This window comes from Lolium rigidum, chromosome 7 (assembly GCF_022539505.1).
Source record: "Lolium rigidum isolate FL_2022 chromosome 7, APGP_CSIRO_Lrig_0.1, whole genome shotgun sequence".
NCBI lineage: Eukaryota > Viridiplantae > Streptophyta > Magnoliopsida > Poales > Poaceae > Lolium > Lolium rigidum.
The window spans coordinates 65057733-65080781 of NC_061514.1; the positions used below are offsets into that span (position 1 = coordinate 65057733).

The window sequence follows — 23049 nt, forward strand, 5'->3', positions numbered from 1 at the left end:
GACTCAAATATAAAACAAAAGTGCAGAAGTAAAATAATGGGTTGTCTCCCATAAGCGCTTTTCTTTAACGCCTTTCAGCTAGGCGCAGAAAGTGTGAATCAAGTATTATCAAGAGACGAAGCATCAACATCATAATTTGTTCTAATAATAGAATCATAAGGTAACTTCATTCTCTTTCTAGGGAAGTGTTCCATACCATTCTTGAGAGGAAATTAATATTTAATATTACCTTCCTTCATATCAATGGTAGCACCAACAGTTCGAAGAAAAGGTCTTCCTAATATAATGGGACAAGATGCATTGCATTCAATATCCAAGACAACAAAATCAACGGGGACAAGGATATTGTTAACCATAATACGAACATTATCAATCCTCCCCAAAGGTTTCTTTATAGCATTATCAGCAAGATTAACATCCAAATAACAATTTTTCAATGGTGGCAAGTCAAGCATATCATAGATTTTCTTAGGCATAATAGAAATACTTGCACCAAGATCACATAAAGCATTACAATCAAAATCATTGACCCTCATCTTAATGATGGGCTCCTAACCATCTTCCAACTTCCTTGGAATAGATGTTTCAAGTTTTAGTTTCTCTTCTCTAGCTTTTATGAGAGCATTTGTAATATGTTTTGTAAATACCAAATTTATAGCACTAGCATTGGGACTTTTAGCAAGTTTTTGTAAGAACTTTATAACTTCAGAGATGTGACAATCATCAAAGTCTAAACCATTATGATCTACAGCAATGGAATCATTGTCCCCAACATTTTGAAAAATTTCAGCGGTTTTATCACAACCAGTTTCAGCAGTTTTAGCAGTTTCAGGCAATTTTGCACGCTTTGCACTAGGAGTAGAAACATTGCCAACACCAATTATTTTACTATTGATAGTAGGGGGTGCAGCAATATGTGAAGCATTATCATTACTAGTGGTGGTAATAGTCCAAACTTTAGCTACATTATTCTCTTTAGCTAGTTTTTCGTTTTCTTCTCTTTCCCACCTAGCATGCAATTCAGCCATCAATCTAATATTCTCATTAATTCAAACTTGGATGGCGTTTGCTGTAGTAACAATTTTATTATCATTATCCTTATTAGGCATAACTTTCAATTTTAAAATATCAACATCAGAGGCAAGTCTATCAACCTTAGAAGCAAGAATATCAATTTTATCAAGCTTTTCTTCAACAGATTTGTTAAAAGCAGTTTGTGTACTAATAAATTCTTTAAGCATGGCTTCAAGACCAGGGGGTACACTCCTATTATTGTTGTAAGAATTCCCATAAGAATTACCATAACCATTACCATTATTAGAAGGATATGGCCTATAGTTGTTACCGAATTATTCCTATAAGCATTGTTGTTGAAATTATTACTTTTAATGAAATTCACATCAACATGTTCTTCTTGGGCAACCAATGAAGCTAAAGGAACATTATTTGGATCAACATTAGATCTACCATTCACAAGCATAGACATAATAGCATCAATCTTATCATTCAAGGAGGAGGTTTCTTCAACAGAATTTACCTTCTTACCTTGTGGAGCCCTTTCAGTGTGCCATTCAGAGTAATTGATCATCATATTATCAAGAAGTTTTGTTGCCGCCCCCAAAGTAATGGACATAAAGGTACCTCCAGCAGCTGAATCCAATAGGTTCCGCAAAGAAAAATTCAATCATGCATAAAAGGTTTGGATGATCATCCAAGTAGTTAGTCCATGGGTAGGGAAATTCTTCACCAAAGATTTCATTCTCTCCCATGCTTGAGCAACATGTTCATTATCTAATTGCTTAAAATTCATTATGCTACTTCTCAAAGATATAATTTTAGCGGGAGGATAATATCTACCAATAAAAGCATCCTTACATTTAGTCCATGAATCAATACTATTCTTAGGCAAAGATAGCAACCAATCTTTAGCCCTTCCTCTTAAGGAGAAAGGAAACGATTTTAATTTTATAATGTCACCATCTACATCCTTATACTTTTGCATTTCACATAGTTCAACAAAATTATTAAGATGTGCAACAGCATCATGAGAACTAACACCAGAAAATTGCTCTCTCATAACAAGATTTAGTAAAGCAGGTTTAATTTCAAAGAATTCTGCTGTAGTAGCAGGTGGAGCAATAGGTGTGCATAGGAAATCATTATTATTTGTGCTAGTGAAGTCACACAACTTAGTATTCTCAACAGTACCCATTTTAGCAGTAGTAAATAAAGCAAACTAAATAAATTAAATGCAAGTAACTAATTTTTTTGTGTTTTTAATATGAGAACAAGACAGTAAACAAAGTAAAACTAGCAACTATTTTTTTTTTGTGTTTTTAATATAAGAGCAAACAAAGCAGTAAATAAAGTAAAGTAAAGCAAGACAAAAACAAAGTAAAGAGATTGGATGTGGGAGACTCCCTTGCAGCGTGTCTTGATCTCCTCAGCAACGGCGCCGGAAAAAGAGCTTGATGGCGTGTAAGACACACGTCCGTTGGGAACCCCAAGAGGAAGGTGTGATGCGCACAGCAGAAAGTTTTCCTCGATAAGAAACCAAGGTTATCGAACCGGTAGGGAGTCAAGGAACACGTGAAGGTTGTTGGTGGCGGAGTGTAGTGCGGCGCAACACCGGGGATTCCAGCGCCAACGTGGAACTCGCACAACACAATCAAAGTACTTTGCCCCAACGTAACGGTGAGGTTGTCAATCTCACCGGCTTGCTGTAAACAAAGGATTAGATGTATAGTGTGGAAGATGATGTTTGTTTGCGAAGAACAGTAAAGAACAATTGCAGTAGATTGTATTTCAGATGTAAAGAATGGACCGGGGTCCATAGTTCACTAGTGGTGTCTCTCCAATAAGATAAAGCATGTTGGGTGAACAAATTACAGTTGGGCAACTGACAAATAAAGAAGGCATAACAATGCACATACATATATCATGATGAGTACTATGAGATTTAATCAGGGCATTACGACAAAGTACATAGACCGCTATCCAGACATGCATCTATGCCTAAAAAGTCCACCTTCATGTTATCATCCGAACCCCTTCCGGTATTAAGTTGCAAACAACGAGACAATTGCATTAAGTATGGTGCGTAATGTAATCAACACAAATATCCTTAGACAAAGCATCGATGTTTTATCCCTAGTGGCAACAGACACATCCACAACCTTAGAACTTTCCGTCACTCTGTCCCATATTCAATGGAGGCATGAACCCACTATCGAGCATAAATACTCCCTCTTGGAGTCGAAGTATCAACTTGGCCGGAGCCTCTACTAGCAACGGAGAGCATGCAAGAACATAAACAACATATATGATAGATTGATAATCAACTTGACATAGTATTCAATATTCATCGGATCCCAACAAACACAACATGTAGCATTAAAAATAGATGATCTTGATCATGATAGGCAGCTCACAAGATCTAACATGATAGCACAATGAGGAGAAGACAACCATCTAGCTACTGCTATGGACCCATAGTCCAGGGGTGGACTACTCACACATCGATCCGGAGGCGATCATGGCGATGAAGAGACCTCCGGGAAATGATTCCCCTCTCCGGCAGGGTGCCGGAGGCGATATCCTGAATCCCCCGAGATGGAATTGGCGGCGGCGGCGGCGTCTCTGGAAGGTTTTCCGTATCGTGGCTCTCGGTACTGGGGGTTTCGCGACGAAGGCTTTAAGTAGGCGGAAGGGCGGAGTCGGAGGGCTGACAGGGGCCCCACACGCTAGGGCCGCGCGGCCAGGGCTTGGGCCGCGCCGCCCTAGTGTGGCGGCGCCTCGTCGCCCCACTTCGTTTCCCTTTCGGTTTTCTGGAAGCTTCATGGAAAAATAAGACCCTGGGCGTTGATTTCGTCCAATTCCGAGAATATTTCCTTTGTAGGATTTCTGAAACCAAAAACAGCAGAAAACAACAACTGGCTCTTCGGCATCTCGGCAATAGGTTAGTGCCGGAAAATGCATAAATATGACATATAATGTGTATAAAACATGTGTGTATCATCAATAAAGTAGCATGGAACATAAAAAATTATAGATACGTTTGAGACGTATCAGCGGCGGCGGACGAACAAGCGAGGAAGGTCTCCATGGCCATGAGCATGGGCCATCCTCGCGGCGGCGGCGGCGCCGCCATGTTCCCCGGCCAGTGGCCGATCCAAGGTACAACCACTTCCCCGTCGGCTTTCTCCCCTTCGAGCTTCTCGCCGTCGTCGCCTGCCATGTTCCAAGAGGCGACCTACGGCCAAACGTCCAGGTTCACGTCGTCGCCGCCCGATCTCGCCGGCGGCAACCTGGACGAGGGCTTCTCGCCGGCCCTGCGACGAGGGCCACTCCCGTTTTGTGCGACGGCGGCACCGAACGACGAGGTGATGAACGAGATGATCAACTCCGGCTCCATGGCCGCCGCTGCGACCCCGGGGTTCTTCACGCAAGAGGAGGCGAGGGCGACATCGACTGTCGCGGCGCGCAACCAGTACGTGGAGGATGTGGCCGACGGAAGCCAAGCCGTCGAAGAAGAAGAGGAAGAACCAACTCAAGCCGGGCTCGCCGACGCCAACCTGCCGAAGGCAAAGAAGAAGAGGAAGAAGGACTCGCCGCCGGCCGAACCGCGCATCAAATGGACGCCGAGGGAAGAGAAGTGCCTCGCTGAAGCTTGGATGACCGTGTCCATGAACGGCATAACCGGGGCGAATCAGAACTACGAGACATACTGGCTTCGAGAGAAGCAAGAGTTCGACGAGCGCAAGCTCGTCGATCCCTACTTCAACAAGACGATCATGAACCAGGGAGACAAGGCCATGTCGACGCATTGGGGGATCATACAGACGGCGTGCAGCAAATGGCACGGCATACAGGAGGAGGTCAAAAAACTGCCGGTGAGCGGCGAAGACTTCGAAGCCAAGGTATGCATACGCCGTGGCTCCTCCGTCGACCCTGCATGTACTGATCGCCGTGAGCTGACCCATATCGACGCCCTATTTTGTCGCAGATGCGCCGTGCTTTCGACATGTACCACGACGACACCGGCTTGACGTTCAAGTTTCTCAACGTCTTCTCCCGTATCGAGAAGTGCGAGAAGTGGACGGAAACCCGCACGAGCCTCTCGAAGAGCAAAACCGAACAGTACAACCCCGACGCTCCGGCGCTAGGTTCGTCGGATGGCCGCCCGGAACTCGGCCAGAAAAAGCTCAAAGATCTGAAAAAGATGGGCAATCCAGCCGAGAGGCTGCATGCGTCGTTCGACAAGTGCTGGGCCGACGCGAGGACGCACGCCGTCGGGAGGGACGACAAGTTCGACGTCAGGTGGAGGGAGATGCTCGCCAACCAAGGCGCCCGGATCGCCCTGCTGAAGACGACGGCCGCGGCGAAGAAGAGAAACACAGAGTTGGCGTTTCTGATGGGCAGCAACACATCCCTGATGGACGAGGAGACGAGGATTTGGTACGAGGGTCACCGCACCGATATCCTCCGACCCACTCCGGCCAGTGCTTCGCCCTCACCGCCTACGACGTCGACTGTCGCCGCTTCGACGTCGACTACGGCCGCCGCGACATCGGCCGCCGCTTCGACCACGGCGTGTGACGAAATTGGGCCGTCAGACACCGCCGTGCCAGACGGACTGCCGACGCCCCTGTTTCAGTGTAATTTCCCTCCGATCGCCGATCTGTGGCTGATCCTTTTGCTGACCTGGACGTATTTGTAGTGGGACAACGTTTTGTTTGAATTTCAACTTTGTCCGGCGAACTCCAGGTGGACGACTGGGAATATGGTTCTCCCCACGAATTAATTTGTCCAATCCGACAGTTGTTTCATCCAGATTTCGGTGTGAGGAGGCCAAACGAGTGGAGATTCTCTAATACCTTGGTTCTCCAATCTGAAGAACAGCGGGCCGGTTCGGTAACATCGTCATCGCTTTCGTTTCCGATCATGTGAAAAGGCAGACACAGGCGTAATAAAACCAGCTTCCATCAGGCAGGTCGAGCTCCATTCACTGCCACCGTCCGCCAGATGAATACTGCTCGTAGCCAGCGGCGAGCAACGTGAGATTGTACGAGCTCCATCAATCTCTCCGGTCGGTCAAATCAACCCAAGACCCATAAAAGTCCCTGAGCTGCTGCAGCAGCTCTGCTCCCAGATCTACCATCTTCCTTGAGCCGGCCGCATGCAGAGATTGTGCTCGATTGCTTCTCTACCAACGCGGCCGGATCCTCCGATTCAGTTTGACCCCTATATATATTTGACCCAAATCTCATGATGACAAAAACGGATAGTTAGAAGTGTTGTGACGGAAAATACCATGATGAACCCGGGTTCACGTGCATCCGTTTTCTTTAATATTGTAAAATATGCTATTTGACAATCTTAAAAATAAAATAATTTTTATATGTACATATTGTATTGATACTTACTTGTGTAAGTTTTGACAGATAAATCTGCACAAATAAGTGTCAAAATAGGATATACATGCGTGCAATTTTTCAATTTTTTCTGAAACTTTGAAGCAATTTTGGATTTTTTTCATAATAGGATGCACGTGCACCGGCTTGGGTCATAATTCATAAACCACGAACTACATAATCATTATATATTTTAATTTAGGTATCAAAAAGATGCATATATGTGGTGCAAGTCTGGAAATTATAGCGTACAAAATAGTATCATTGAGCTATAGGACCGTATGCGTCATGAATAAGAACACAACTTCTCTCTTATTTTTCTGCATAGAGAATATCATTTTGTTAACTTTGTTAGTAACCAATGTGTAACATTTCACATTCATGATTTCTTTCAACCTTTTCTCAAGTTAAAAAACAATTTGTGTTTCATATACCTAGTTTTTCAAAAAGAATTAAACAATCCACATGTGTAGAATGATAGATAGAAAAAAACCAAAATGATTTATTTTTGTCTATATGAAAAATCACAAATAGATATATGTATCGTTTTCATTTTGTGAACGACATACATGGTAATATATTTCGCCACTTTCGTGGTAAATCATTCTGTCATTCCCAATGTCCAGTTCGTAGGACATTTTAGAAGTTGCAAATTATAAAACCACATCACATAACTGGTGTAGGGTTTATTTTAATTAATTATAGATAACGTGTTCTAAAATAATTTCATGAGGGTTTAAGTCAAAATTAAGCACCATAGTTCAAGGTTTAAAATATACTTTTCTTAATACATAATGCCATGTATGCCTGGCTTGCATGAGCATTTACTATATTTTACTCTTTACCAGTTATGAGAGAACGATACAAATATAAATGAAATATTAAGTGTATGAATTGATTTTTGTGCTTTTGCCTTTGCAAAATACTACAATGTTCTAAAATATGCAACTTTTTATAGGCTAATGTTCAACGCCGGATAGTTTAATAATTGTCAGCACTAGTGTAGCTATGTAGAAGTTGTGGGGGGGGGGGGGTGGGGGGGGACCCCCAACTTTTAGAAAATTAGTGAAGGGAAGGCTTTTATTAGAATTTTTTGAGCTTTTTGCCCCCCCCCACCCCCACCCCGGATTTCCTGGCAAGCTCCGCCACAGTCCAGTGACTATCAGCATCGACCACACAAGGAGATTAGTCGATTAGATTTCCTTTTTATTTTAAAAGATAATTTACGACATGTGCCATTTAGTATCAAACAATTACAGCTTGATTGTCATTAACAGAACTAGCTCCATCCTATAGAGGGATGAAATCAAATATGATTCATATTTGCACTATGTACAACAACCTAGATGGTACTAACAAATTCCAACAATAAGTTCCCCGTGCTTATACATATAGACATATAAGTGGTACTGATCACAAATGAACCTCTAGTTCACGGAGTTCGGTTACATTTAGGATTTGCAGCGATTTAAAATGCCTTTTTGAATTTTTTGTCCCCAAGTGAATAGGGCTTGTGTTGTGTGCTTCATTATAGAAAATCCACGTTCTAAAATGACAAATGACTAGGGACCTGGATCTACAAAAATGTGTTGCTGCTCCTCCGACATGCATGTCCTTTAGTAGCATCATTCTACTACTAGCGTTTGACTATATCTTGCCGATCTGAAGAGCAGTTCGGTTAGGTAACCAAAAGACACTATGATGGCATGCACCACATGACTTTATGCTAGTGGTACGAACGGAAAGAACATCTATATAGGATATAAAATTCTTCCGAGTCGTCCTGCTGTTCTACCGTGTGTCCGCATCTGCACATTTTCTCGCGTCCACTGCGACGGATCCCTGTTGCGCCCATGATGGTGCCTGAACGTCGAAGAGGATAAGCACGACTCAACGTTGCAGGTAGTAAATCAGCATGGTCAGTTACTCAGTTAGCCTTCTTTAGCCAGAGCAAACACTGGCCTGCGCTCGTGTGCAGTGCATAATTGCTCTGGAAAGCTAAGCAACCCATGCTGCCATCGCATGATGGTGTTCAGTCAGCCATTGACTTTTTTTTTACAGGCCCGTCTAGAATTTTTTTTATTTGTTGTGAATAAAGGGCAATTTATCTTTTTAGGCGAAGGGAAGGGCGGAAGGCCCAGTCTCCAATTCACTGAAAAAATAAAGTATGCCAACTCGGGCCTGTTTGTCGTGTTTTCCTTTATCGAACCGTTTAGCCGGCCCAATCACCACAGACTAGGCTCGGCCTGCAGCAACATTTTAATTCATCGTGCTTAGCCCGTTGAAATCCTGTTCGCACTGGGCCTCCCCTCCCCGGCCCAAAACTGTCGAGCCGCTGATACGGTGCTCGGCTGCTCGCGTACAGCGGTGAGCGGCGACGGCTCCAAGCCTCCAACCCACCCGTCTCCGCACCGGCTCCGGCCACCGCAGCTGTCCCATCATCACCATGGCTAAGGCTCCGGGTCGTGCCGCCTCCGCCGTGCGGCTCTTCGACGCGCACTGCCACCTGCAGGACCCCCGCATCTACGCGGTCGCCCCTTCCCTCATACGCGCCGCCACAGACTCCGGCGTTGCCCGGTTCGCGGTCAACGGCACCTCCGAGGTACGCTCAGCTCTATCCCTGCGACCCTGCCTCTGTCCGAGAACGCAGGTAGCCTCTCCTCCCTGATTCTCTGCTTACTGGCTGTATGCAGAAAGACTGGCACCTAGTGAAGCAGATGGGCCAGGAGCACCCGGCCGTCGTCCCCTGCTTCGGCCTCCATCCATGGCAAGATTCCCTGCCCGCTTCTCCCGGCGTACCTGCTGCCTATGCTCTGTGGTTTTTGAAACACTGAATTTGGTAGGTGTGTGCCGGAGAGATCGCCCGATTGGATGGATTCGCTCCGGCAGTTCCTCTCAGAGACTCCGGAAGCGGCTGTTGGGGAGGTGAGCTTTATCGGTCAATTTAATACTCTTCCAGGTTAATAGCTAGCAATAAAATTGCGGTAATACCTAATAACCTGATCTCTGCAAAGTGCAAACCAAAGCTTTAAGTTCTGTAGTAGTCTAAATTATGATCAACTTTTTCGAAAAAGCAAATTATGATTATCTAATTTTGCAAGTCATATAGTTTTAATGTTTTATCGGCAATACTCACTCCATTCCGGTTTATTAAGGTATTACACAGTTTGAGAAAAAAACTTTGACTACTAATTTGGTCAACAAAATATAAGATATATACCCAAAAAATTATACCATTGGAAACTTATTTTGAATATCTCATATTTTATTGACTAAATTAATAGTTACTTTTTTCCTCGAAATGTGTAATATGTTAATAAACCGGTATGGAGCTAGTAGTATTGTATCTTCCACATCTGCTTTACTGTAATTTTAAAGCTGAGAAGGCATTTTCTGAATATAATGTATTAGGGCCTTCAAACTTGGTCTGAAATCAGGGCCTCATATGTTTCTTTTGGCACGAGCGATTATGAGATTTGTTCAATTATAGCTTGTTATGTGTCACTGTTGTGCAGATTGGTCTGGATAAGGGATCACATGGAAAAACTATTGACTTTGGAGAGCAGGTTTGTTAGCATGGACCCATCTGCACCTCATGTTGCATATATTTTACAAATAAATTCAGGTACATAATTTGATGGATATAGCCATTTTGATGGAATAGGGAAAAATGTAGTTCTATCATCAAGATGTTAGGTTAGCAATTTTCAAATGAATCTTGGATGAATATCTAATTAATTTAACAATATAATCATATTTCATATATGCTACTTTACTCAATAGTTTAAATGAAAAATGTGCAGACGACCCCATTGATATTTGGATTCTGTTAGGGAAGATCAATAGCTTTAAATAATTTATTAACTCTAACGAGGGAATGATAGCACAAGTTACGGAAATACTTCTGTACTTACACGCATGGGTGTAGTTGTTTCCATCACCATCCGTTTTGCTTTGAGATTCGGGTAAAAGGAGGAGAGAGAGAGAGAGCTATTTTTCCACCTAGCACGACAAGCCGGAATCTTGAGGAATAAATTGACGGCACATACCACACCCACACCCAGCGTGTGTGTACAGAATCCACTCTCCGCACGTTATTGTTGATCTTATTGGCCTCGTCGTATAAAAAAATATCATAGTGGATGGGTATTAGTTAACCTCTAAATTCTAATTTTCTTATGATAGATCATTGACATCAAGGTTGGTGTTAAACCTTGTTGGCATTGCAAAAAATGATTATAATAGAACTAAAAATTGAATAAGAAATTGGCGAGAATTGCTAGCAAAATGTTGAATTCTAAATAATATTTTTCAATCATACATGCACGAAAAAACCCAAAAAATCCCAAAACATAGAATTTTTTATTGCATAAGTAGATATACTCTCATTCTATGTATACTTTGAAGACAATGCATGGTATGAGGACAAGTTGCTAATTTCGAAGGAAGAAGAATCATGAACAAAACAAATTTTTAATTGTTATGAGAAAGGGTTTGATTTAATTAAAATTCAATTTACTCCAACGTCGGTTTTTTCCTATTTAAACAAAGAAGATTACAAAACATATATCAGTAAATCAATGATGAACAATGGTAGCGTTGTATACAAGTAGTAGCATTAAAGATCATAATTTAAATTTGTCCCATGTTTATTTCTGCTTTACTAGAAATTTTAGGACAAGTATTGTACAAATGTTGAAATGTGTCTTGCAAGAACGTGAATCCAACATAAATCTTATCCCGGGTAAAGGTAGACGATTCGGATGACCCATTCTGACGAAAACATTCTGACGGAGATACTCTTGAGCGACGGTGAATATCCCATCGAAGAAAGAAAAATCCCCATGATGGACCTTGAATAGCATATTAGATTCCTGTCATGAATGACAACGACATTAGAGGTCATATTAGGTCTTCAGCGAGATCAAAAAATCAGAATAGATACACGTCAACATTAAATTCCCCCGACGCAGTGATATGCTCCGGCCTACATCACCATTCACGCGAGCCAGTATTATGGAATTGACAAATCTTTGAACGGTTCTTCTATTGTTCCACCCCTATTCAGAATAACTAGGGCATAAAAGTAATATCGTCAGTAACATCTTCATGAAAGAACTACATTTTCCCTATTCCATCACTGCAAACTTTAATTGTGCTGTTTTATTTTTAGACCTCAATAACGGCAGCATAACAATATTTAACTCAGGTTGAAGTATTCCAACGACAACTTGAGCTTGCTAAAGAATTGGAGAAACCTGTTTCTGTTCATTGTGTACGTGCCTTTGGTGATCTTCTGGAAATACTAAAGTAAGGAATATTTATTTGGTCTTTCTTATCCTTTTGTTTCCTGTATCTAGCTATGTACGGGAGGTACGGATACTTTGTTTGTCTAAGTTAAAATTGCAGCCTGTAGAAAGTAGATTATCCATGATATGGCATACACCAGGTTCTTAGTAGGTCTAGACTTTTTTTTACACACATTGCAAAAACCTTGAAAGCAGTGCTCGTTCTAGATAGAAATGTCATACTGAAATTCAGGCTCCATACTTCTAATCTACTATTGTGGATGCCATGTAGTTTCACATCTCTTAACTGTGTAAAACATTTTTGGCTGCATGCAGGCGAACTGGGCCTTTCCCATCAGGTGTGCTGTTGCATTCTTATCTGGGGTCTGCAGAAATGGTGCTCGGCCTTGCAAATTTAGGTTGTTACTTTTCGTTGTCAGGTTTCCTTACAGGCATGAAATCCACGAAGGCAAAGAAAATGCTCAAAGCAGTAAGTAGGTTATTTCCTTTTTTCCTGGGAGTGGGTATGTTAAGTCGATTATGCACCATTCCATCTCACAAGGATTTAACAATGAATTGCATTTATATTTGTCATAGATACCCTTGGACAGAATTTTGTTAGAGACAGATGCACCGGATGCATTACCAAAGTTGGACAATGTTTCTCTAGTAACAGTCCCTGTGGACACTTCAGATGCGGATACTGAAAAGTGTGACATCGATTCAACTTCTCCGGCAGTTAGCACTTCAAATGAGTCCCTGAACCATCCATCTAACATCCACATTGTAAGATTTGTGCTCTGATGCTTTTGACTGATAGTTTGTTACTAAATCTTCATGGTATATGATATTTCTTGCTCCGCCTTGTCGCATAAGCTCCTTGCTATTTCTCCTATATTGAAACAGTTTCCTAATGATCAAAATATTCTTGTCTCGACTAGTGTACTAAGGTGTCTATGAAGAACAAAACCTTTCTAGGGTATACGCAGTATTTTCTCTGAGTACTATTTCAGCATTAGCTTATCCTGTTTGGAATAATGTCATTGTAGTGATTAATGTTTAGAGATGCACAATTGCCTGTGAATGTATGTGCTGCTGTTTTTCTATTGCTTTAGTGATCCACTATGAGCTTTTGAGCTCATGGCAGTCTGGCACAGTGTCACTACTCCGTGCGGCTTCCATCTGTCTAAGAATGGCTTGTTTACTTGATACAGTTTCCCTCAGACAAATGAATGACGGATCAAGGAAATTATTCTAATGAATTGTGCCTCATTTCCATGTTCTTTTCAGGTTTTGAGTTACGTGGCGTCACTGCTTGAAATGCCAGAGGCAGAACTCGCCGAGTTGAGCTACAAGAATGCTAGCAAGCTATTTTCCTACCCTGGATCAAAAGTTCATCTCTGAAGCCAAAACTCTCTGATTGGGGTGGCCATCCAATATGAACCATGATCTTCTGAATCCTGGTTTGTCCTGCCTCTGGATATTGCCTGTATATGTGTATTTTGGTCGTGGTTAGTCTTAGACTAGGGAGTAATCAGTGAAGAAATAAGAAGGCGGCTAATAGCTACTTCTGCCATGTTGCCAAGTTCCTTTACACCGGGTAGTTTGTACTTTGCCACTCAGTGATGACTGTATAACAAATTTGGCCGACAAACCAGCTAGTGTTCCTATACATGTACTGAGCCATCAGAGTCTTATGTATTCTGGATTCTGGATATGGATGGGATGTCTAGCTTGTATTGCACCCTCTTGTCATGTCGAGTAAATCATGGAATCTCTTATCACAGACCGTGTTGAGCATTGTGCGCGGTGACTGGATCCGAACCTAACAATAACACGTCATCTGCTTAATCTAAGATGACAAGATAACAATAGGCTTGTGTAGTTGTGTGATCCTCATATGATAGGTTAAGCCTCCCTAGTTCCAGTTCCAATACCGAAGCCTTATCGTTAGTTAATCTACCACCTACCTAAGATAACGCCCATTGTAGAAGTAGAACCACGAAAGCATTGGCTGAGTGGAAACTGTCCCTATCCGGCAAGAGAGAAAAGACATTTTCATTTTCCTGGGGCACATTTGCCGATCAGCTCACATAATGCACGTCCACTTCCTGATCTGACCGACGAGACTGCGCCGACCACGACCAATGGAGTGTGGCGGCGTAGGATTCGGCACACGCTCGCTTTAGACTTTCGGTACTATGATCGATCGAAAAGCTAGCACTCAATCGCCGCATGCATCATCAGTGGAGGGGAGAACCTATCTTGGAGATGTTTGCGCGTGAACAAGAGCAAGAACACAACGCCTGCAACCTGAAGCAACAGTAGTGCTGATTATATGTGTACTGTCTACATATCTGGTTCTGGAATGACCAGGATGCAGCAAGCAAACTAATTATACAAGTATACTACGTGTGGTACTGTGCATGGAAGAAACGAGTAGCTAACTAAGCTCCTGGATGTTCACTGGGCGTGGGAGTCGTCTCGGCTGGGCGGCGGCCGCAGCGGCAGGGGTCGGAGGCGAGGAGGGAGAGCCAGGCGAGGATGGGGGTGCCGAGGAGGACGAGGCCCGCCGGCACCATCCAGAGCCTCGCGTGCGACGAGTGGAACGCCAGCGCCCACCACACCAGCAGCGCGGCGCCGCCCAGCCCCACCGCCACCAGGCACGCCACCGTTCCTGCCATGGATGATAACGGCGACGCCTTCGCCATGGCGCCGTTGGCCGCTGGCTTTTGAGGCTCCGCGGCCGCTCCGTCCATGGAGCTAGCCGGAGACTGGATTTACCTGGCACGGCCGGCCGTCAGTCACCAGATCGATCGGGTCCAAGTGTTGTATGCATATATAGCCGCGTGGCGTGGCTGGTATGGAGACTGCACCGGCGGCGGTGTGTGCTCGACTACTCGTGTCGCGTGCCCATAGAATAGGCCGACGTGCTGGATTACATGTAGCATACGCTGCTACTTGCTCGTGCAACTTCTGCAGACTGCAATATTCCTGTCGCTGGTCTGCTTTGTTTATCTCGTCAACCAACCAAAGATCTTCTTTCCGCCCTTCAGAAAAGACACAAAATCAGCCTAGAAATTGTTCCTCATAAAAGTCGCCGCCACCAGTCGCATTCTACACGTTAAAGACGTGCGGTCCAATCTAGTTTTGCCCCATAGAAAAATGTTCAAGATGACGATGAAACTACGGCCAGCCAGCCACACAGACATTCCATGACTACACGGTGGTGCACGCACAGAGATCTCTTCCTTCCTTCATTTGTGCTTGTCCTGGAACAAGGCGCGGACGTTGACGGGCGACGCATCGGCGGCGCCGCCGTCGACAAGCCTGCCGGCGACGATGAAGTTGACGGCCTCGGTCGGGTGGAACGCGTCCCAGAACACGTACTTGGAGCGGTCGTCGCACAGGGTGGAGCTCGCGTTGGCGATGCCGATGCACAGGAACGGGGGGAAGCTGCCGCCGCAGCAAGGGTCCAGAGCGTTCTCGAAACCTGCAGCCCATACATGCCACAGATCCAAGGTTCATTTCAGTTCAGAGAATGCGAGACTAGTGTACTCAATTTCTGCATTTTTTGCTGCTTTGCAAATTGCAACACTGCATCTACGTACCGTATTGGCGGTGCTGCTGGATGATCTCCATCACGATGTCGTGCGTGTTCGTGTAGACAATCACGCTCCGCGGACCCAGCTCCTGGTTCAGTCTGCCGACCATCCTCTTCAGTTTCTTGTTGTAACCTTCGCAGAGCTTGTTCGCGGCCGCTGAGCATTCCCCCGCAGGGATGAACTCCAGAGCACGAACGTAGGGTATGCAGCCCAGCGGCCCGATGTCGGCGACGACAAATTTTCTAGCCCCCAGGTCGTTCAGCCGCTTCATTTTGGAAAGAAAATCGCAAGATCAGCTTCAAATGAAAAGCAGACTGAAGAAAATTCAGTAGCTACCTACGACACTCATCAGATGGTACTAAGAAATTAGTGGCACTACCTTCAGATAAAATGCCAACTTAGAAACCAAGGCATCCTGGAAAACTGCAGGATCAGGCTTCTGTCCTCCGAAGAAGGGTACTGAAGGTGAGAGGAACTCCAAAATGTCATTGGATCCAGCTGCTACCGTGAACATCGCCTTCTCTAAAAACTCCGCTGCAGCTTTCTCTCCCATGGTCTCCACTATCTGCGCTCTGGTCTTCTCAAAGTAGCTGATTTGCTGTCCTAGTGGCACTCTTCCAACCTGCCAACCAAAACAAACATTCAGAAACAAAGCCAGCTGCAGGGAAGTCATAGCTAGTCAGCAATTCACATACATAAAAAGAGCCGGTCTCGTCGAAAATGCCAGAAGAACCAGAAGCATAGTTGACTCCACTGCTGGTCACTCCAGTGCTTGAGTTCGGAGCCAAGTAGGGAGGAGCAAAGTTCTCCTGCCCCAAGGCTTCACCTGCGAGCATTGCACAACGAGGTGTTCGTTAGATCAGGCATGGACAATGCAAACACAGCTTCTCATGCAAAATCACACTTGATATTACCCATGACATCTGCAATGGTCCTCCCATTTGTGAACCTCCCGGTTGGCTTGCCACCGGAGAACGAGAAATCGACGCCGTATGGCGGGGCATTGGCCTTGGAGAGGGTCACAAGATAGTCATTGTTTCCTGCATCGACGAGGGAGTCGCCGAAGATGAAGAACGCTTGTGGCGATGCTGGAGATGGGAGAAACAAGAGCAGCAGCATTGTTGTGAAGAGTGGAGAGCAGCAAGAGAGAGGAAGGACGGCCATCTTACGTATGCTGCAACCGTGGGACGTTTCTAGGATTGCATATATCTCGTGCACTGGGCACTGGCATGCTTGCTGTGCCTGCATTGTACCATTTGACATGGTCATTGTTTGACAGCTTCAAGAGAAGATTCGAAAAGTCCCCACTGGACTGACACATTAGATCTGCATGAAAAGATTTTCAGTTGGGAGCAGTACAGGCCAGCAGTCAGACACAGTTCTCAGCATGTTAGGTTAGTCGTCTAAAATAAAGAAATGAAATATGTTTACGCGGCTATGCTGACAATAGAGAATGGCACAATGCATCCTTTGTAGAAAAGAAAATGAGCTTATCAAGACAATAGAGAAGGCACCCCTCCTGAAAAGTGGCATAAATGTACATCCATTTACTGACACTAGTTGCATTGTCTTGCAGTGTTATACAACAGCATATATCTGTCAATTCATGTAAAGAACAATGCAGACATCACAAGCTTTTCAGGTAAACAGTAGAGTCAAAGTTCACTGTGACTTCCATTCACTTATAAGAAATTAAGTACAACATGCAATCTTTCCGACATCTTTCAGACGTTGCCGTCAGCAGTAAACGATTATAATGTACACTGAAATCTGCAGTACCTACGCACTAACTGGCTAACCGTTTCTACCCACACAAACTAGAGGAGAGGCCGACCAACTAGACAAAAAGGCGAAAAATAATTCCATTACCAATTACATACAATCTCACTATCATATCATACCCAAGCTTGTCTTGCTTCTCTGGTAGCATCAAAGGCAACCACGTCTGGAGCCTTCCTCAGGGACCTATTCAGCTGAAACACAGGGTGCCTGCAAAGCCTCTCAACACCTTTCCTAAAACTAAATCTTTCGAACAAGCCTTCCGCATTTCTGTTAGCAAATTCTTTTCCGGAACTGTTGACTCGGTTATTCGAATCATTAGCAAACGGAGAAACACCACTGTAACACTTATTGTGGTCCATATCACACTTGTTCTCTTGTCCTTCTAAATGATTTTTCGAACTATCATGGAGGGCTTGTTCAGCTTCAGATAGGAACCGGTCCGAAATAGCCTTGTCAATCATCGGGTGATCAACACTCTCCTGACTTGTACGAATGCACGGTTTCTGCAAATTCTCTGGCATCTGAGTTTCATCTTGGTAATTTGGGGAATCAGAGCATGACTGCAACGCCTTGGGTGCTGCAGCTGCCTCTTCTCTTCCCTTTAAGGTCTTAACGATCAAAGTCCTGAGGAAGTTCATCACCTGAACTGCATGCATCAGGGCAGTTAATGGATCGGCCATCTGCAAGAGAAATACCCTGGGATTAGTGTATTTGTGCGTGCAGGGTATGCTCTGCAGATACTAAAAATGAATATTTCCAATAACCTGAGTCATGTTCGGTGCAAAAACCATAGCGATGTTTCGAGCATTCATCTTGTTGTAGTTCTCAAGCTCTACAACATCGGCCATCAAATTAATTGCCCAATCAAGCAATGCTGCTTGCACTGGTGGTAGCATACAAGCAAGGAGAGCACACTCCTCTTCTGTGTTGCAGTGAATTACTTGTTCTGGTGTCAGTGAGTCCAATATTCCTGTTGGAAGTTCCCGAAACCATGCCTACAAAAGAGAACGACAGATCACAAAATGATGTGTAAGAAAAATTGTCAAATAATGTGTTCAAATAATGCATACATCCAAGCCATTGCCCACAAATAAAACCTTATTCATTTTCAGTTTCATGCTGTTATTCAAACTTAAATGTGTATTATTCCTTCCTGACTATGTTCGAGTTGCAAAAAGAAGGGGACATCTAATGCACACGGCATATCTATCTGCTAGCCTCAGGTATTTCTTGAAGTTGAAAATAAAAAGAGAGAGATTGTTGCAGTTAGTAATACTGTGGAAGTTCTCAGTACCTTTATCAACCCAGCCAGGCAGTGTAAGTCAACTTCATCCGGAACCACGCCACTGTTCAATTGGTCCCTGACACAGACCTCTTCACTATTTTCTCCGTTAATTCTGAAGATCCCTTCAATCTAAGAACACAGTGGATATACATAAGTATTCTGAAAGCTTGAAACTGACATTTCAATTGCTGTTTTTTATTAGCTTGCAGCTGGACATACCTTAAGTCCCTCTCGTAGATACAATTCCCTCTGCATCATCAACAGTATTATGGGCACACTATTTCCTCTTTGATCATATGAACATTGCAAAGAAGTTGGTGAAACTCCGAACACACTTGCACTGCACACAGAATTTTAACTTGAAAACGTTAGCAACTAGCACTAAACAGTAGTTTGAAGGATCATGTTTAAGGTTTACATGATATTTGGTTGACACTTCACATCCAAAATGTCTAGTTCAGGTGAACATAGCAGATAACTTCTTTCAATCTGAAGCAACAATACAAAAAAATTTAAAAAGCTGGGCAGTCACGGCAGTATGACAAGGTTCATATTCAGTAGCTCATCTAACTGGGTCGTTAAGAAATCTTGACATCCTGATTTGATCTTAGCAACCTAAAAAGATGGTGTGAATGGCGTTTATCTATGCAAAAAGTATAGAAAATCCCATACTAAGTCGGATGCAAGTACAGCTGACGAGATCAACCTAATCCAAAATATAAGATGGATGAGAGATACCCCTGAGCTGCCCATGCTGGCCAGGTCAGCCACCTAAAAAACCACTACTATTTGAGGGTCAGCACATAACAAATCTGGCTACTACGAAGTCCAATAAAGAGCTCAACCGTTAGCCATGCAACAGAATCCCACAATCAAACTTATTTCTCTCATATGCCCTTGTGTGCCCTTAGAATTGTGTGCCCACATGGCCACATATCTTTAGAGCGTCCAGTTCCGTGCCTATGCCAGGAGAGACCAGCCAATATCACACAAAAAAATCAATAAGCCTGTTTAGGAGCCTGTAATATACTTGTTGGCATGATATATAACCCTGTAATATACTACTCTTGATTTAACAAACTTGTGATTCAAAAGGCACCACTTGTCATGTTTTTTAGATCCACTTGTCGAACTAGTTAATTAAACATTTTTGAGCGAATTCCACTGTTTGTGCCCTGCATCATCTGTGAGTGCGCAGGCATAACAAGAGAATAGCAAAACACAGCTCATTCCTGAGATCACTGTATTTATTTCAGGAACTTGCTTAGGAGCCTTCGCTTGAAGCATTAGCCGTACCTAAAAGTTCCGTGCGCTACTGAATTTATTTGTTAGTGATTATTCACAGTACTTATTCCAAAGAAAATCTAGTACGGAGTATGATAAATATCTTAATTGTGTCGAATTCTAGTGATTAAGATTCCCGGCCACCGAAAATATATTCAAGATATCCTTATAATTATGTCAAATTCCCGAAATGAAAACTCGTAATCACCCCGCAAAATATTTTGGGATGCGCTGAAAAGTACACCGCAATAAATACACGGTCCCGAAAGGCAGAAACAAACAAGCAAACAAAAGCATTGCACGAAGCTTTGTTTCGATCACGAAATTCGCCGAAACGATAATAATCCCCTTCACCGCAGCAAAAGAAGCAGAACCAGGATAATGAACCACACGACGGCGGGCTGGCAGAGACAGAGGAGAATAGAGGAGAGCTTGCTGACCTGACGCTGGGCGTGGGGCGGGGCACGTCGGGCTCGAGGTCGGCGGGGAGGCCGAGGAATCCGCCGAAGCGGTCGAAGGTGACGTGCGCGACGTGCCGCACGTCGACGGGCCCGCCGATCTCCATCCCTTCGTCGTCGTCGCTGCCGCTGTTGTCGCTGTCGTCGTCGTCCCCCGCCGCGCCGGCGCCGCACATGACGAGCGAGCGCCGCAGCGCGCTCACCACCGCTCCCACCAGCCCGCCCGCCCTCCCGGGCTGCAGCGGCGTGGGCGAGGCCGTCCCGTCGCTCTCCGCCTCCTCCATGTCCTCGTCCTCGTCTTCGAACTCTTCTTCCTCGTCGTCGTCTTCGTCTTCCTCCTCCTCGTCGTAGGTGCGGGACGGGGAGATCCCGAGGCCGAAGCGCATCTGGAAGGGCGCCATGGCGGAGGCGGCGGCGGTGCTGGGCTGGTTGGGCTGGGGCGGGCGTGTTCCGTAGCGGGAAATGGAAGGCGTGGGGGGCGACGCAGGCGGCCGTGGTGGTCTTTTGCCCGGTCGCGTTTGGTTCCCGGTTTTTATAGCGGCACTAGTACTCCTGCTGTTTCTGACCCATCCCTCCAGTCAGTCGGCTCTAATCCGATTGTTATTAACCACGTTGCTGGTCTTACCGGCTGGTGATTACGCCCACGTCGCTGCTTTGGGTCGTCTCGCTTTGTCACGCGCGCGATCGCGATCAGGCACTGCACGCGACGCGATTGGTATCGTTTGTTTTGGAATGCAAATGGAAGTGGTTGGATAATGGTGGAGCGATTAGTTAAATCACGGAGATGGTTAGTGGAGCGGAGTGGGGAGCAGCAGCGGGTCGGTCGAGCATGTTGTGCGTGCGAGAGATCTTTACAGCCTGTTGGCAGTAGTGGTAGTTACGGCCGCGCAGGCGCAGACTTACCACGTGCCCCGCGTCGTCGACTCGTTCGCCGTCGCGCCCGTGCGGGGCAGACATGGAGTGGCGTGGCAGGGTGGGCGATGGGATCGCCTACCCGCACGATGCCGGTTTGGTGGCCAGCGTCGCTGCGCCTGCCCGCCGTGGTACGGGTGCGGTTGCGGGTTTCGTACGTGCGCGCGGTGGTCGGAGGCGTACGTGAACGTAGGCGTCTCGGCCGATCAGTTCTCGGTACGGAGCACGGGAACGGGGCTCTGCGATCCGTTTCTCTTTACTGCCGTGCTTGCTTCGGGAAGGCCAGTACACGGCTTTCTGCAGCTAGCGCCTCCATAAAAGATCATCAATCGCGACGTGACAACCCGAGCATGTATCAGTCCGGTCTTAATAGTACGGGATATTACAACTTTTCCCAAATTGTACATACAGTAGCTCAAATCTGCATAATAGTACTTTCTTCGGACTAAATACTTTTCGCACTCTTAAGCAAAACATGGATTAAAATATATCTAGATTTACCAAGTCTGTGGCGACTATTTATTAGAGCATCTCTAGCAGATCCCGCAATTGCGTCAAACAATATCATTTCTTGAATGTGCTGTTATATTGCCGGATTTATTGTTTACGGTTTTGTTTTGAAATACGCCTCGTCCAATCAAATCCCATAAACCAAAACCGTAATATAACGTATTCGTTGGCCGCGTCGCAAAAATCACGTTTACTGTGACATGTACTCGCGCTTTTTACATATCGCGATTTGCGGGACATGCTCCCAGAGATGCTCTTAGGTTATACGCTCATATTGTGTTGAAAAGTGCGATGCTAATTACGATAGCATATACTAGCTTGTTACAAAAGGCATCTCTCTTCTCATTTAATGACATGTCATGTCACCGAAATGTTTATGTGACATTGTATGTGGTTCCATTTTACTGTTACTCCTACTATGAGTAATCTTACAAGTAAAATAACATCCAATAGAGAGCATGTCTGTTTTGTTTTTTTGTGTTCTTATTGACAAAAACTAGACCGTCAATTAATATGGAACAAAATTTACTCTATAATGTAGATTAAATCATAATGGGGGAAGTAATATACAAAATATTTTGTAGTTTAGAATGGAGGGAGTAAGTAAGTACAAGTACAACTCAGTCAATCCAAACCTGGAAGAGTTGTTCGTGTGTCCCCTCTTGTCCTCCCGAGGCCGCCCGTCAAGCAGTAGCCACTTGACACCCAAAACGCGCCCCTCTCTCTGCACCACAACCCTATCATGACAATGCCCTTGCCCAGCCGCTCACCATTGGCGGACCATCTGACTCGGCCACTGCTCGCCATAGGCCAGTCCTATTGTCAACACCCTTGTGCGTGGCCGCCCACCAACAATGACGTCTAGGACTTGTTCATCCATTTGCATGACTGAATTCGAGGTACAAAACTCGGAATATCGGTCATTTACGTCGCATGGATATTAACTACTGACAATTGTATGACCATTGCCTCGTATCGTACTTAGATGGACCTTAGGAGCTCGATCCATCATTTCTACAAGAACGTCATCGACATATCGTCAGATGATCACTCGGATAGTGATACCAAATTAATGATGGCTGCGACAGCTCTCATCCATGAGAGCACCGAGAGGCAGAGGCCACAATTTACAGGCTCGACAAGGCCACCTAGGTGCAAAATCAAGTGTAATCGAGAAGCTGGCTACAATCAACTCTTCAAAGACTACTTCAACACTACTAATCCAACCTAAGAAAAAGGCATATTCGCCACTTTCGGATGTTTAATAAAGTTGTTCTTAACTATACTCGAAGAAGTGAGGGACCACGACTCATACTTTGAATGCAAAGCCGATGCTACTGGTAAGCATGGCTTTCTTACAACAAAAATCTTCTGCATCTATTCACATGCTTGCATATGGAGTTTCTGATGATCTTGTTGATGAGAACTTGCGCATGAGCGAGACCATATGCCTTGAATCGACGCAAAAGTTCAGCAAACCCCTGATTGCGATGTTCAAGCATGTTTACTTGA

The 23049-nt window shown here is 44.7% G+C and overlaps 3 protein-coding genes across 3 annotated transcripts; 1 reads left to right on the forward strand and 2 right to left on the reverse strand.

Moving 5' to 3' along the window:
• The first annotated feature begins 8844 nt into the window (after positions 1–8844).
• Positions 8845–13482, forward strand: LOC124678309 (uncharacterized metal-dependent hydrolase BUsg_343-like). The gene is made up of 8 exons (XM_047214215.1): positions 8845–9015; positions 9107–9180; positions 9257–9338; positions 9929–9979; positions 11623–11723; positions 12038–12191; positions 12299–12487; positions 12992–13482. Exons 1-8 carry the CDS (start codon positions 8860–8862, stop codon positions 13103–13105), a joined length of 921 nt encoding a protein of 306 aa, XP_047070171.1. The 5' UTR covers positions 8845–8859; the 3' UTR covers positions 13106–13482.
• A 1476-nt stretch (positions 13483–14958) lies between these two features.
• Positions 14959–16575, reverse strand: LOC124671461 (GDSL esterase/lipase At5g41890-like). The gene is made up of 6 exons (XM_047207829.1): positions 16476–16575; positions 16221–16394; positions 16002–16132; positions 15686–15928; positions 15313–15571; positions 14959–15194 (listed from the first exon to the last, which is right to left on the reverse strand). The coding sequence occupies exons 1-6, from the start codon at positions 16573–16575 to the stop codon at positions 14959–14961; spliced, it is 1143 nt and encodes a 380-aa protein (XP_047063785.1).
• A 381-nt stretch (positions 16576–16956) lies between these two features.
• Positions 16957–20521, reverse strand: LOC124675398 (rho GTPase-activating protein 4-like). Its single transcript, XM_047211474.1, has 5 exons — positions 20098–20521; positions 18593–18713; positions 18383–18502; positions 17853–18083; positions 16957–17768 (listed from the first exon to the last, which is right to left on the reverse strand). Exons 1-5 carry the CDS (start codon positions 20514–20516, stop codon positions 17202–17204), a joined length of 1458 nt encoding a protein of 485 aa, XP_047067430.1. The 5' UTR covers positions 20517–20521; the 3' UTR covers positions 16957–17201.
• Positions 20522–23049: the final 2528 nt, after the last annotated feature.

Excerpts from the sequence above, each read along its gene's own strand:
- LOC124678309 (XM_047214215.1), top strand. The coding sequence starts at position 8,860 with ATGGCTAAGGCTCCGGGTCGTGCCGCCTCCGCCGTGCGGCTCTTCGAC. Across the intron at positions 9,181-9,256 it reads TGCTTCGGCCTCCATCCATG|GTGTGTGCCGGAGAGATCGC; the intron begins GCAAGATTCCCT and ends TGAATTTGGTAG. Across the intron at positions 12,488-12,991 it reads ATCCATCTAACATCCACATT|GTTTTGAGTTACGTGGCGTC; the intron begins GTAAGATTTGTG and ends TGTTCTTTTCAG.
- LOC124671461 (XM_047207829.1), bottom strand. The coding sequence starts at position 16,575 with ATGACCATGTCAAATGGTACAATGCAGGCACAGCAAGCATGCCAGTGC. Across the intron at positions 16,395-16,475 it reads GTCCCACGGTTGCAGCATAC|CATCGCCACAAGCGTTCTTC; the intron begins GTAAGATGGCCG and ends TCCCATCTCCAG. Across the intron at positions 15,572-15,685 it reads AGTTGGCATTTTATCTGAAG|CGGCTGAACGACCTGGGGGC; the intron begins GTAGTGCCACTA and ends TCCAAAATGAAG.
- LOC124675398 (XM_047211474.1), bottom strand. The coding sequence starts at position 20,516 with ATGGCGCCCTTCCAGATGCGCTTCGGCCTCGGGATCTCCCCGTCCCGC. Across the intron at positions 18,714-20,097 it reads CGCCCCACGCCCAGCGTCAG|TGCAAGTGTGTTCGGAGTTT; the intron begins GTCAGCAAGCTC and ends TTCTGTGTGCAG. Across the intron at positions 17,769-17,852 it reads TTGCACCGAACATGACTCAG|ATGGCCGATCCATTAACTGC; the intron begins GTTATTGGAAAT and ends TTTCTCTTGCAG.